This window comes from Dromiciops gliroides, chromosome 3, assembly GCF_019393635.1.
Source record: "Dromiciops gliroides isolate mDroGli1 chromosome 3, mDroGli1.pri, whole genome shotgun sequence".
NCBI classification, from domain to species: domain Eukaryota; kingdom Metazoa; phylum Chordata; class Mammalia; order Microbiotheria; family Microbiotheriidae; genus Dromiciops; species Dromiciops gliroides.
Window position 1 is genome coordinate 394,945,079 of NC_057863.1, and position 15,401 is coordinate 394,960,479.

The 15,401-nt window shown below is 35.9% G+C and overlaps 1 protein-coding gene across 1 annotated transcript in view; it reads left to right on the plus strand.

Annotated features, from left to right (window-relative positions):
• The window catches only part of CNTNAP5 (contactin associated protein family member 5), a 974,910-nt gene that overhangs the window by 773,072 nt on the left and 186,437 nt on the right, over positions 1-15,401 (plus strand). Inside the window, 2 exon segments of the mRNA XM_043992699.1 lie at positions 7,850-7,977; positions 8,221-8,391. Of these exon segments, the coding sequence (XP_043848634.1) occupies positions 7,850-7,977; positions 8,221-8,391 (299 nt within the window).

Here is a 15,401-nt window from a genome sequence, read left to right on the forward strand (position 1 = left end):
ATTTGTTCTTGTTGTTGTTTTGTTTGTTTTAGCACAAGGGAGACATGGGCATATTTGTAGGCAGAAAGAAATGAATGGAGATCAACAAAATTGCCATTTGTGATTATCCATTGAGATTGTTTCATTAGTTTAGTTCTACAAAGAGAGCAATATTGCTTACTTTAGCCAACTAGCAACTCTTTAAACATAGATTGAAAAGAAATGGTTTGTTTGTTCCATTGGTGACAATAGGCCAGATTCAGTACTTTGATATAACTGCATCATCTCTGTCCAATGCCCCGCTATTTTATGTACACAAATTTTATCACCAATTAAAAATTTTTTAATGTCATTGCTACTCTCAAGTTCAATTAAGATCAGTTATTTCTTGATGAGCCACATTGAGACTTTATAAATATTCTTGATAAAAGCATTTTCCTAATAGAGCAGCTTCAGTAAAGTTTTCATTTTCAAATATATGTTGAATTCACATTAATGCATCCCACTTCAAGGAAATTAATTTGAAGCAATTTTTTTTTAGTGAGGCAATTTGGGGTTAAGTGACTTGCCCAAGGTCACACAGCTAGTAAGTGTTAAGTGTCTGAGGCCAGATTTGAACTCAGTTAATCCTGACTCCAGGGCCAGTGCTCTATCCACTGCACCACCTAGCTGCCCCATTTGAAGCAATTTTTACCTGACATTCGGTACTTTTTGATTCTTCAAGCATTTGAAAATCATCAAATATTTTAACCTAAAAACATCAAATTCATGCAGAAAACATGTCAAAATATATGAAAAAGTATTTGCTGGGGATGGACAGACTTTAGATTATTCCATTTTTGTTTTAAGAATAAGGATTGAAGGTAAAAACAAAAACAAAAAGAAAAAACAAACAACAACAACAAAAAAACAAGGACTGGCAATACTTCCAGTTATCCTTCTGATCCTTGGAGTGACATTGATTTTTCATGAGCTTGTTCTCTTGGGGTTTTGCTTGAAAACCTGAGTTTGCATGAATTACCATCAATGGATTCAAACTTATTTTTTAAATCTTATATAAATAAAACATAATATAACAATGGCAGCCATGGTTTGTATTTGGTTTACCTTAAGGTTTACATACATTTAACATGCATCATTATTGTATCTGATTCTCATAATAATACTATCAGGTAGGTGTTATTATTATTATTTGCATTTTACAAATGAGAGGGGAAAAAAGAGCCTGAGAGAAGTTAAATACTTTGCCCAGGGACATAAAGTTATTAGGTAAATGGAGAAGAGACTTTAGCCCATGTGTTCCTGATATTAAGGCCAGTCCCCTATCAACCACCCTGGCTGCCTTTCATATAACTGATATGCATTTTTATATTGTTATTCTTTAGTCATTTTAGTTATGCTTGACTCTTCATGATCCCATTTGGTGTTTCCTTAGCAAAAATACTGGAGTGGTTTGCCATTTCCTTCTCCAGTTCACTTTTTGGATGAGAAAACTGAAGCATATAGTATTAAATGACTGGCCCAGGGTCACACAGATACTAAGTGTTTGAGGCCAAATTTGAACTCAGGAAAATGGGTCTTCCTAAAACCAGGCCCAGTAATGTATCCACTGCACCACCTACCTGGCCATAATTTTTATATACATTATGTATAAATATATATATATTTCTTGGAATTTTGGAGCAGTTGGGGACAAGCGTCTTTAAAATTAGTCTACCACATTGTGAGGTGCAGTGTGAAGTTTGTGTGAAGAGTTGCATGATTGCATGGTTGTTAAAACCTTTGCAGGACACATAATCATCACATTTTCTGTCCCCATTGTCACTCTTTTAAAAACATGTTTTGTGGGGCAAAGGAAGGGAGATTTACTGCAGAAATAAAAAATTGCCTTAGCCATTTTCAAAGCAGCAGCCTTAAAAGCTCATTTTCTACCATCAAATTTTAAGGTACTTTCTATCTAGCTCCCTACTAAAAGAGAGCAATCTACCATCGATACGTGTGCCAGTCTTTGCCCAACTCACTTCACAGCCTCAAATCTGATGGTGAGCTGAAAGCTGACTTTGGTTATGCCCATTCAGGAAGGCATTTAAATGGAAGTGGGAGTAGTCAGTATGCTATAGCTGAAGCAGTGCTGCATTTGGAGTCAGAATAGCTGGGCTCAAATTCCTCCTCTGCCACTGAGACACTGTGTCATCTGTGTGACAGTGGATAAGTCATTTCACATCTTTAGTATTCACAACTACGTCCTCCTAAACCCCAATTCATTATGTACAACCAACTTCTTGAAGGATTTCAGTATAATTATTAAAGGAGTTCAGATGATTTAATCATTAAGGTCTATAACATAAGATTATTGGCATGGGATTCCATTAAATTAGGCTAAGGAGTGGAGGTCAATTACAACCAGTTTAGAGATTAAAATAATCTGGCAAAAAGAGTATTTTTTTTTAAATTTTGTTTTTAATAATGTAGTATTTATTGAGTCAGAGAGTGTAACCATTGCTAGTATCAGTAGCACCTAGAAATATTGTGGGAAACAATTTTTTTTATTAGAGACATATATTTATAGGATAAATAAAAGTAATGGAAGGGTTAAAGTCAAGACTTATGAATCTGAAGTCCTGGGGAAATCAGTATAACCAGAATACATCATTTCATTGAAGCCTCTGCTATTCAGTGACCATTAGCTTGTGCTATAATCTTTCTGTGACTGATTATAACCATATGCCTAATGAGGTAAAGGAATAATTTTCTACAGGGAAAATTTTAAATTGTCAAACATCAAGGCATATTTCAATGAATTAGGTTATGGTTAAGAGATCTAAAAAAAAAAAAGGATTTTGCCCATTCCTTCTGAATTTCTCTAGCTTGATTAATGGAGATCAATGGGTGAGAACTCTGAAGTCAAGCCATTCACATTATTCAGTTAGGACCTGAAACATAAAGAATAATGTCAAAATGGAAAGAGGAAGCATAACTTCAATCAGAAAAGGGATTCAGAATACTAGGCTACATATAAAAGTGTAGATTTCAAGATCAAAGAAGAAATGAAGCCAAAGATAATGTAGTTATGCTGCAAGGTTGTGATTGCAAAGTAGATTGGATTGTCAGCTTTCAGGAGAGATGTAAAGAACCTCAGGACCTGCACTACAACTTTTTTGGCTCCTCTTCAGCTAAGTTTTTGCTTAATTGTTAACTGCAGCATACCTAGGCAAATGGATCCTACTGAAATTTCCCTCATTATGAATAACTAAACTTCTTGAAGGATTTGTATAGTCTTGATAAATGCTAATGCTAACCAATGATCAAATCGAAATTATTTACTTTGGCCAGCAGGAACTTGGATTTCCCTTTTGGTAAAAGGATATGCAACATTGTAGAATATTTCCAAGAACTCTTGAGTTGTGATGAGGAAACTGTGAGCTTGGGTAAATCAGAGTCTCATCAAATTGGAATTGGAAGGAACCTCAGAACCAATCTGGTCCATCTCTGTCATTATACATGTGAAGAGGACCATACTCACCAAGCAGGTTGCTACCAGAGCCTGGAACTACTTAAAAGCTCTTGCCATTCCTAGTGCAATGTGGCTCCTATCAAGCCACATGAAATATTTAACTTCTTCCCCTCAATTTTCTTATTTATACACTGATATAATTGGAGTAGATTTCCTTAGGTAGTCTATCTGACAAAAAATATGCAATTTTGTGAGATCTTGGAATTGCTTAAGTATTTATTGCCTCCATTTCAATTATTGAACTCTATCAGACAGGTAGTATGGCTCAGTACATTGGAAACGACTTTTAGAATTTTTTTTATTAGTTTCAGATATGTTGCTTGATTTCTGCATTTGTAGAGGAAGTAAACCAAATACTTTTTCCTGTTTTTCAAGTCAAATTATGTGATTGTAGTACATGTTGTTCAAGATAGGAATCCCTACATATATACCTCCCTAAACTGATTCACAACCTAAATGGCCATATGTTGAACCTCTCCTGTTTTCCCTTTATTAAAAATGTTTTTCATTCTTAGAGGAAATCCTCATCAAAATTTTAAAATGGACATTGGAAAAACAGATCATAAATTCATAGATTTAGAACTAGAAGGAAGCCATCTAATTGAAACAGAGACCCAAGGATTTTACATGATTTGCCCAAGATTTGCTAGGACAAGTCCCTAAACCACTAGGTTTCCATTTTACCTGAGTAAGTCTAAAGGGTAAGGTGATTATCAGAAACACTGATAATTATCATTGTGTAATAAGCATTTTAAAAATAAATTAACCAAGATTTCTTTAAAGAAAAAGATTAAAAATAGAAAATGAAAACTATACTAACATCTATTTCAGGCAAGAGACAAAAGCAATGATTAGGGTCCAGCAGTTGTCTGAAATGAGCTTTTGGAGCTATTGAAAGTAGTATCTGTACTGCTGGCATTGAGGTACTTACTGAGATAGTAGATCTCTTTACAGGACAGGAGAAATTATTTTTAATCCAGTATTAGTGCCAACTATTTTTTTTTCTTTTCTTTTTCTTTATATTTTTTTTTCCTTAAGGAATTGTCAAAAAATGTGTTTCAGTCTGTTTTCAGATACCATCAGTTCTTTCTCTGTAGGTGGACTGCAATTTTCCTAGGTTCTTCAGAGTTATATTTGATCATTGCCTTGCTGAAAATAACCATGTGCTTCCCAGCAGATCATCTTACATTAATGGTGTTATTTTGTATACAGTGTGTTTCTCTCTGCTTCAGTTCATGTGGGTCTTTCCAAGTTTTTCTGATAGCATCCTGTTCACCATAATTTTTATACAGTACCTGGAACTTGACAGAGAATTTTCTTCAGAATAGCCCAGCAGAATAGGTTCTGTATGTTCTGACATTGTAGTCAATCATCATAACTATTTCCCTTCATCCCATTCCCTTGCAATGATATTTACTCTGTTGTCTATCTTATTTTTCCCTAATCCCCCTCAAAAGTGTTTTGCTACTGACTGTCCCCTCCCTGCTCTACCCTCCCTTCATTCACCCTTCCCTCCTTATCCTCTTCCCCTCCTACTTGCCTGTAGGGTTAAATAGATTACTTTTCCCAATTGGGTGTGTTTGTTATTCCCTCCTTGAGCCCACTCTGATGAGGTTAAGGCCTCTGAGCTAATTCTGTTTTCTAAATTTTTCTTCCTCCTTCCCTCCTCCACTCTCCCTATGAAATCAAGCAATTCAATATATATCATACATGTGGTGCTATGCAGAACATCTTCACCTTCCTTCCCCCAAACTTCCCTTCCCTCCTTCCCCTGTTCTCCCCACCCCATCTCCTTCTCCTCCCACTTTTCCTCAGGGCAAAAAATATCTTACTATACACACTTGAGTATGTTATTCCCTCTTTGAGCCAATTCTGATGATAGTGAGGTTCACTCACTCCCCCTCTCATTCTCCTTCTTCCCCTCCCCTCCATACTCTTGTTTCTTGTTCCGTTCATGTAAGCTACCTCTCCCCATTCCACCTCTCCCCTCTCCCTCCCCCAGTCTATTCCTCCTAACCCTCACCCCTCTTTTAAAGACATCATCATGGGTTAGCTAGGTGACGCAGTGGACAAAGCACCAGCCCTGGGCCCAGGGGGCCCAGAGCCCAAATCTGGCCCTAGACACCAGACAATCCACCCTGTTTGCTCCACAAAGGACAAGGATACACAAAAAATAAGTGCTTACAAATAACATCCATTCATATTCATTCAGTTCAGACCTGTGTCCTCTGTGTATTCCTTACTGAAAAAGTTCTTATGAGTTGGAAGTATTATTTTCTCATGTATGACTGTAAACAGTTTAACCTTTTAATGTCCCTCGTGATACTTTTTCCCTGTTTACTTTTTTGATGGTTCTCCAGGGTCTTGTATTTGAAAGTCAAATTTTCTATTCAGTTCATGTCTTTTCATCACAAATGCCTGAAAGTACTCTTTTTCATTGAAGTCACCTTTTTTCCCCTGAAAGATTATACACAGTTTTGATGGGTACATGACTTTTGACTGTAGTTCCAGTTCCTTTGCCCTCTGGAATATCATATTACATGCCCTCCAGTCCTTCAATGTAGAAACTGCTAGATATTTTTTATCCTTATTGGAGCTCCACAGTATTTGAATTCCTTTTTTCTAGCTGATTGCAATATTTTCTCCTTGACCTGGGAGTTCTGGAATTTGGCTATCCCTTTTGAGATCTCTTTCAGGAGGTGATTGGTGGTTTCTTTCAATTTCTATTTTAGCTTCTGCTTCTTAAATATCAGGGCAATTTCCCCTCACAATCTCTTTGTTTGTTTGTTGTTGTTGTTTTTTGGCAGGGCAATGGGTGTTAAGTGACTTGCCCAGGATCACACAGCTAGTAAGTGTGAAATGTCAGAGGCCAGATTTGAATTCAGGTCCTCCTAAATCCAGGGCCAGTGCTTTATCCACTGCACCACCTAGCTGCCCCCCCACATGACCTAGCTGCCCCTCCCTCACAATCTCTTGAATGATGGTGTCTAAGCTCTTGTTTTGGTCATCGTTTTCAGGTAGTCTAGTGATTTTTAAATTCTCTCTCCTGGATTTATTTTCCAGGTCAACTGTTTTTCCAAGGAGATTTTTCACATTGCCCTCTATTTTTTCATTCAATTGAATTTGCTTTACTGTGTCTTGGTTTCTCATAAGGTCACTAGTTTCCATTTTTTCTATCCTAATTCTTAGGCAATTATTTTCATCAGACAGTTTTTTAATCTCCTTTTCCATTTGGCTTTTCAGGCTGTTGACTTTTTTTCATGACTACTACATCACTCTCATTTCTCTTTCCATTCTTTCCTCCCTATCTCTACATCTTCCTTCTATCTTTCCTACTTTCTCTTCAAAGTCCCTTTTGAGAGCTTCCATGGCCTGAGACCAGTTCAAACTTTTTCTTGGAAGCATTGGATGTAAAAGGCCCTTGGTTGATTTCCTCATCTGATGGTGCCCCTTGATCTTTCTTGTTGCTGAAGAAGCTTTCTATAATTGTGAACTTTCTTTGTTTGCTCATCTTTTACTTGACATTAAAATCTCTGCTGAGGGGCTCTCTTTTTAGGGTCCACTACTATTCCCAGCTTCAGAGGGTCCCAGGTGTTTTGGTTTGAGGGAGGGCAGGTTTTATTCTTGCCTGGCCTGTTCTCTATTCTGAAGATAACCTCAAGCCTACATACTAAACAACCAACCAGCAAAGTTTTCTGTAGTGTGGTTCTTAGCTTCTAGGAGCCTGCTCCCCTCCCCCACCTGGGCCTCCCGCAGCTCAGGATTTCTTCCTGGTTCCCCACTTGGGTGGGACAGCCTAATTCCTACCTATGTCCCTGCTGGTACTCCTGCACTTCCCCCCTAGACAGCCATTCAGCCCTCTCACCCGGCCACATCCTCAGTTCTTGAAGACACTGGTGCTGTAGCTGATTCAGAAGCTCTGGGATAAATTCCTTTGGCTGTGTGTATGGGGTCTCTGTTGGTGTGATCACGGGGTTAGTGGCAACTATTTAAATCAATATCTGTGAGTACAGGTGTTCTTAAGTCTTTTGGATAGTTAGTTGTAATCCCTGAAACTTCTGTCTTTCAGAAAACAGTTACCAAAAATGAAAACCTGCCTGTATTTGGAAACTGTTCATAGATTTTAAGATTTAAGTTCTCAGGCTTTCTCAGATTCTTAGGTTGCTAATGAAATGGGGAAGGGTTGCCCTTCATTTCTGTTTTTTCCCTTTCTCCTTCCTGACTCCCTGCCTTCAGGTTCAGAGAATATATTGGAAAAAACAGGATACTGAAAAGTTTCTACTGTCAGTCCTGAAAAAGGTTAAAAATAAAAGACATGTGTTTCTGTATTTGTTTTGTTTTGTTTTGTTTTTTTAGGGCAAATGACACTGGCCTTCTTTCCTTCAAAGACCACTTGCCTGTCACCCAGATAGTTATCACTGATACCAACAGATCCAACTCAGAAGCCGCCTGGAGAATTGGCCCATTGCGTTGCTATGGCGACCGTGAGTAATAAACCAAAAGACACTTTTGGTTCATGTTATATAAGAGATGTTTCACCACCTTCATATACTCACTCTCTCTTCCCCTTCTAGGCCCTGAATAGCTCTGAAACATTGCTAGTTTTACTTGCCTAGTTTCCTTCAACCACCTTCCATGATAACAAACCGTGGTGAAGGATATTCTAATTCATTCCATGCAAACATAGCTTTCCATACCAATGAAGGATGTTTGTTTTTTCCCTCCAGGCCATTTATGGAATGCAGCCTCATTTAATACAGAAGCCTCTTGCCTTCAGTTCCCCACCTTTCATGCAGAGTTCAGTGCTGATATTTCATTCTTTTTCAAAACCACGGCTTTGTCTGGCATCTTTTTGGAAAATCTGGGCATTAAAGACTTCATTCGACTGGAAATAAGCTGTAAGTGACAATATTTAGTAATTTCACATATATGATATACCTGAATGGGGGATGACATCCAGACTTGACTAACCACCTCTTTGAACTTTAGTTAGACAGCTTAATTCTCTGAGATTTAAACTAAGTCTTCAGAAGAGGAATTTAACTACACTCACTGTAAGATCTCTTCAAACTCTAAAATTCTATGATTCCATAATAAACATAATTAGGGAATCACCTCCCACCTCACAATATCCCACTAGATTATCACATCCAAGCAGATCCTTTAAGAAAGCATTTCAAAGCATAACATTTACTTTCATAGGTTTTGCTCACTTTTTCAAAGTGATGTTATGAAGCGATGCTCCAAGATAGTCCTATCCCTATTCCTATACCTTAATGTAGAATGCAAGTAACTGTGGCAGTCTTGGAGACTGCCACAGAAGAATGACAGCCTTCAACAATGGCAGGTCCTGCTAAGGGAGAAAAAAAAATTATTATATTCCTGACAACTCACTTTCTGTCTCTTGTCTGAGGACCAGGATCAATGACTGCTCAAGGAGTATTTTAAAGCCAAAATTACTTGGAGACTACTGTGAAAAGTCTATGTAGATGGTAAAAACTATTCACTATCAGAAAAATCACAAATATTTTGAATTAGATATAAAGGTTGACTTTACTTTTTTATTCTGATTGTTTAGGTCTTATGGTCTAATATTTGTCTCAAAAAGAGACTATTTTCCAACACCATGGACATATTACTGCAAGGTCAAGTTTGTAACTCATGGTCATCACTCCATTAGCCCTTGCTTGTTTAGTTGCAGCTTTGTTTGCAGGGAGATTTTGCTATTTCACCTTTTTACTCTCTTGTTTGTAAATAGATATTCCTTCTATTTCTAGAACCCAGTTCAATGCCCTTGCACAGTCAGATTTAATTAATTGACTGGATTGCATCAATGACCTAGTTGCGTAAAATACCCTTGACAGTGTAAGTAGTGTTTTAGCAAAATACACTTTGAAATTTGAGAGCCCCCTTCCCACTGTCTTCCCTTCAAAGAGCAGATGGAAGGTTTTGCCTAAGGAGACTACTACTGATGATTCTATAGGGTTCTTGCTAAACACAGAGATGCTAAGTGGTTCTATTGCAGTCCCAACACAATGCATGAAAGGAAAGATATCTCTTTAATTTGTAGCTTAAATTTCCTTTTACTGCAATGATTTCAGGTATTAATGGAAAGAAGAAATTTTGGCTTTGGATGTGAAATAGGACCCTTAATTCTCAACTCTGCTGGCCACTGAAAATGTGGAATTGAGTAACAACCATTTCATAATACGGTTATAATAAACGTAAAATAAAATTAAATAAAATAATGCCCCATAGCCCTTTGATTCATTTACAGTGGTAAATATAATGGTACATTATCACAAAGTAATGAGGTATGATTTAGTGTTAATTACATATCTAAGTAGAATTTTTGTACTTGGTGATACTGTACTTCATTCTTAATATCGTTAAAAAACTGCAGGTTAACATTAAATGTGGCAGAACATTGGAATCCATTGAGATAATTGTTTAGTAGAAATATATTAGCATGTTATAGAACAAGTACTTTTTTAAAAAGTAGATATGTAAATATTGGGAAGTTTTAAGTTTCTTCTGTTTACTAGGCCCCTTCCCCATAATTTTGGATTTCTCTTTAGTATATCATTTTATTACATCTTGTAGCCAGATGGAATTTTCTGAATAAGGGATTCATAGCAAGGAACCTCACCAGACCAGCTGCTTGGAAAGGAAATGGTCTTTTAACAGATGCAGAGACACAGAATAGATTTTTCCCCTATCCCTATAGAGTGTTCCTCCCTTAACAATCTCAGCAACAGCTTCCAAACTAGATACATCCAATTTGTTGGACAGGAAACAACAGGTTTTTATGAATTTTTTAATCCACTGACTTCTGGGTCACTTCCAACTAGCACATTTGGATTTAGAAGTCTTGGGATTATTGAGTATTTTATGAAAAAGGAGACACTTCAGTATGTCCTAAAGCCTTAATGGCTGTTTCTGCACTAGCAAAGAGAATCTAATTATTTGTCAAAAATGTCTTATCTGTTTTGGCGATGTGCTTACTACATTTGTGAATATAAGAAATATTATCTATTTGACAAGTACAAAGAGTTTAGGATTTTTTTATTAAGCTGTAATTCTGCTGTGAAATGTCCTTGAGCTATCAGAGGATAGACATGACTATGAACCTTTCTTTTCTTTCTAAGTTGCTCTTCAGCATACACAGCAACTCTACCTAAATATCTCATAGGATATAAGAATGTTTGTATGGAGAATATAAGCATAAGGGGAAAAAGAACATATATTACATATTATTAGCATGTATATCTATATATGTGCATATACCTAGTCACTCAACAAGCATTTCTTAAATGGCAGGAACTGTCCTAGACATTTGAGAAAGACAAAAAAAGAAGCAATCTCTTCCCATATTCTATCTGTGTTGTTTGTAGAGTGATGTACCATAACATCTAGATATTTCAGAGAAGGTCACTGCTGAATTTGAGGTCAGCCTAGATATAGAATTTCTTTTTTTTAAATTAATAAAGTATTTTATTTTTTCCTGTTACATGTAAAGATAATTCTCAATTTTTGTTTATACAAGCTTTCCAATTTCAGATTTTTCTCCCTCCCTCCCCTACTTCCCCCCTCCACTAGACAGGAGGTAATCTGATATAGGTTTTATATATATATATATATATATATATGTATATATATATATATATATATATATGTATATATATATATATATATATATACACACACATAATAACATGAATCCTATTTCTGCATTAGTCATGTTATAAGAGAAAAATCAGAGCAATGATGAAAAACCTCAAAATAGAAAAAACAACAGCACCAAAAACAAAAGAAATAGTATGGGTCATTCAGCATCTATACTCCACAGTTCCTTTTTTTTCTTGGATTTGGAGATCCTCTTCTATCATGAGTTCCCTGGAACTCTTCTGTACCATTGCATTGGTTAGAAGAATGTAGTCCATCACGCTAGATCAATACTCAATGCTGATGATACTGTGTACAGTGTTCTTCTGGTTCTGCTCATCTCACTCATCATCAGCCCACGCAAGACCCTCCAGTTTTCTCAGAACTCCTCCTGACCATCGTTTCTTACAGCACAATAATATTCCATTGTATTCATATACCACAACTTGTCCAGCCATTCCCCAATTGATGGGCATCCCCTCAAATTCCAATTCCTTGCTACTACATACAGAGCAGCTATAAATATTTTTGTACATGTGGGTCCCTTTCCCCTTTCCATGATTTCTTTGGGCAAAAGCCCCAAAAGTGGTATTGCTGGGTCAAAGGGTATGCACAACTTTATCACCCTTTGGGCAAAATTCCAAATTGCTCTCCAGAATGGTTGGATCAGTTCACAGCACCACCAACAAAGCATTAGTGTTCCCATTTTCCCACAGCTTCTCCAACATTTATTATTTTCCTTTTTTGTCATTTTAGCCAATCTGATAGGTGTCAGGTAGTACCTCAGAGTTGTTTTAATTTGCATCTCTCTAATCATTAGAGATTTAGAGCATTTTTTCATATGGGAATAGATAGCTTTGGTTTCTTCATCAGAAAATTGCCTGTTCATATCCTTTGACCATTTCTCAATTGGGGAATGACTTAGATTCTTATAAATTTGATTTAGTTCCCTATATATTTTAGAGATGAGACCTTTATCAGAAGTACTGGCCACAAAAAATTGTTTCCCAGCTTTCTGCCTCCCTTCTAATTTTGGATGCATTTCTTCTGTTTGTACAATTTTTTTTTAATTTAATGTAATCAAAATCATCCATTTTGCATTTTATAATATACTCTATCTCTTGTTTGGTCATAAACTGTTTTCCTTTCCAAAGATCTGATAGGTAAACTATTCCTTTCTCTCTTAATTTACCTGTGCTATCACCTCTTATGTCTAAATCATGTATCCATTTTGACCTTATTTTAGTATACGGTATAAGATATTGGTCTATGCCTAATTTCTGCCATACTATCTTCCCATTTTCCCAGCAGTTTTTGTCAAATACTGAGTTCCTATCCGAGAAGCTAGAGTTTGGAGTTTGGGTTTATCAAACACTACATTTCTAGTGTCATTTACTACTGTGTTTCCTGTGCCTAGCCTATTCCATTGATCTACTACTCTATTTTTTAGCCAGTACCAGATAGTTTTGATGACTGCTGCTTTATAGTAAAGCTCCAGGTTTGGTACCACTAACCCACCTTCCTGTGAATTTTTTTTCATTATTTCCCTGGATATTCTTGATTTTTTGTTTTTCCAGATGAATTTTGTTATTATGTTTTCTAGATCTATAAAATAATTTTTAGGTAGTCTGATTGGTATGGCACTGAATAAGTAAATTAATTTAGGCAGTCTTGTCATTTTTACTATATTAGCTCTGCCTATCCATGAGCAATTGATATCTTTCCAATTATTTAGATCTGATTTGATTTATGTGATGAGTGTTTGGTAGTTGTGTTCATAGAGTTCCTGGGTTTGTCTTGGCAAGTAGACTCCCAAGTATTTTATGTTATCTACTGTTACTTTAAATGGAATTTCTCTTTCTATCTCTTGCTGCTGGACTTTGTTGGTCATATATAGAAATGCTGATGATTTCTGTGGATTTATTTTATAGCCTGTTACTTTGTTAAAGTTGTTAATTGTTTCAAGTAATTTTTGAGTTGATTCTCTAAGATTCTCCAAGTATACCATCATATCATCTGCAAAGAGTGATAGTTTTGTTTCCTCCTTGCCTATTCTAATTCCTTTAATTCCTTTCTCTGCTCTGATTGCTAAAGCTAACATTTCTAGGACAATATTAAATAATAGGGGTGATAATGGACATCCCTGTTTCACCCCTGATCTTATTGGTAAGGCCTCTAATTTATCTCCACTGCATATAATACTTGCTGATAGCTTTAGGTAGATACTGTTTATTATTCTAAGGAAAGCTCCACCTATTCCTAAACTCTCTAGTGTTTTTATTAGGAATGGGTGTTGTATTTTGTCAAAAGCTTTCTCTGCATCTATTGAGATAATCATATGATTTTGGTTGGTTTTCTTATTGATGTGGTTGATTATGTTAATAGTTTTCCTAATGTTGAACCAGCCCTGCATTCCTGGTATAAATCCCACCTGGTCATAGTGTATTATCCTGGTGATCACTTGCTGTAATCTCCTTGCTAATATCTTATTTAAGATTTTAGCATCAATATTCATTAGGGAAATTGGTCTATAATTTTCTTTCTCTGTTTTTGCTTTGCCTGGTTTTGGTATCACCACCATATTTGTGTCATAAAATGAATTTGGTAGAACTCCTTCACCTATTTTTTCCAAATAATTTGATAATTATTGCATTGATAATATTGGAAATAATTGTTCTTTAAATGTTTGGTAAAATTCACCCATAAACCCATCTGGCCCTGGGGATTTTTTCTTAGGGAGTTCATTAATGGCTTGTTCAATTTCTTTTTCTAATTTGGGTTTATTTAAGGATTTTATTTCCTCTTCAGTTAACCTGGGCAGTTTGTATTTTTGTAAATATTCATCCATTTCATTTAGATTGTCAAATTTATTGGCATACAGTTGGGCAAAATAATTCTTATTATTGATTTAATTTCCACTTCGTTGGTGGTAACATCCCCCTTTTCATTTTTGATACTGGTAAATTGGTTTTCTTCTTTCTTTTTTTTAATTAAATTAACCAATATTTTATCTATTTTATTATTTTTTTCATAAAACCAGTTCTTAGTTTTATTGATTAATTCTATAGTTTTTTGGCTTTCAATATTATTAATTTCTCCTTTAATTTTCAGGATCTCTAGTTTAGTATCTAATTGGGGATTTCTAATTTGTTCTTTTTCTAGCTTTTTAAGTTCCATGTCCAATTCATTAAACTCCTCTTTCTCTTTTTTATTCATGTAAGCATTTAGAGCTATAAATTTTCCCCTAAGCACTGCTTTAGCTTCATCCCATAGATTTTGGTATGTTGTCTCATTATTGTCATTCTTTTGGATATAGTTATTGATTGTTTCTATGATTTGTTGTTTGGCCCATTCCTTCTTTAGAATGATATTATTTAGTTTCCAATTGATTTTCATTCTATTTTTCCCTGGCTCTTTCTTACATGTAATTTTTATTGCATCATGGTCTGAGAAGGATGCATTTACTATTTCTACCTTTCTACATTTGACTATGATGTTTTTGTGCCCTAATACATGGTCAATTTTTGAAAATGTGCCATGTACTGCTGAGAAGAAGGTATATTCCTTTCTATCCCCATTCAGTTTTCTCCAGACATCTATCATGTCTAACTTTTCTAGTAATCTATTCACCTCTTTCACTTCTTTCTTATTTATTTTTTGGCTAGGTTTATCTAATTCTGAGAGGGGGAAATTCAGGTCTCCCACTAGTATATTACTGTCTAACACTTGGTGCATACATATTTAATATTGATATTACTTCATTATCTATAGTACCTTTTAGCAAAAGGAAGTTTCCTTCCTTATCTCTTTTAATGAGATCTATTTTTGCCTGCGCTTTGTCTGAGATAAGGATTGCTACCCCTGCTTTTTTTACTTTAGCTGAAGCATAATATATTCTCTTCCAGTCTTTTACCTTTACTCTTTGTGTATCTCTCTGCTTCAAATGTGTTTCTTGTAAACAGCATATTGTAGGATTCTGGTTTTTAATCCACTCTGCAATTCGCATCCGTTTTACAGCAGAGTTCATCCCATTCACATTCACAGTTATTATTACTGACTGTCTATTCCCCTCCATTCTATTTACCCCCTTTGTACTTTCCCCCCCTTCTTTCACCCCCCTCCTGTGATTCCTCCTCACCGACATTTTACTTCTTACCTCTGCCTCCCCTAATCTGCCCTCCCTTTTTATCACCCCCTCTCTTTTCTTTACCCTTTTCTCCCTTGCTTTTGTCATCCCTTCTAT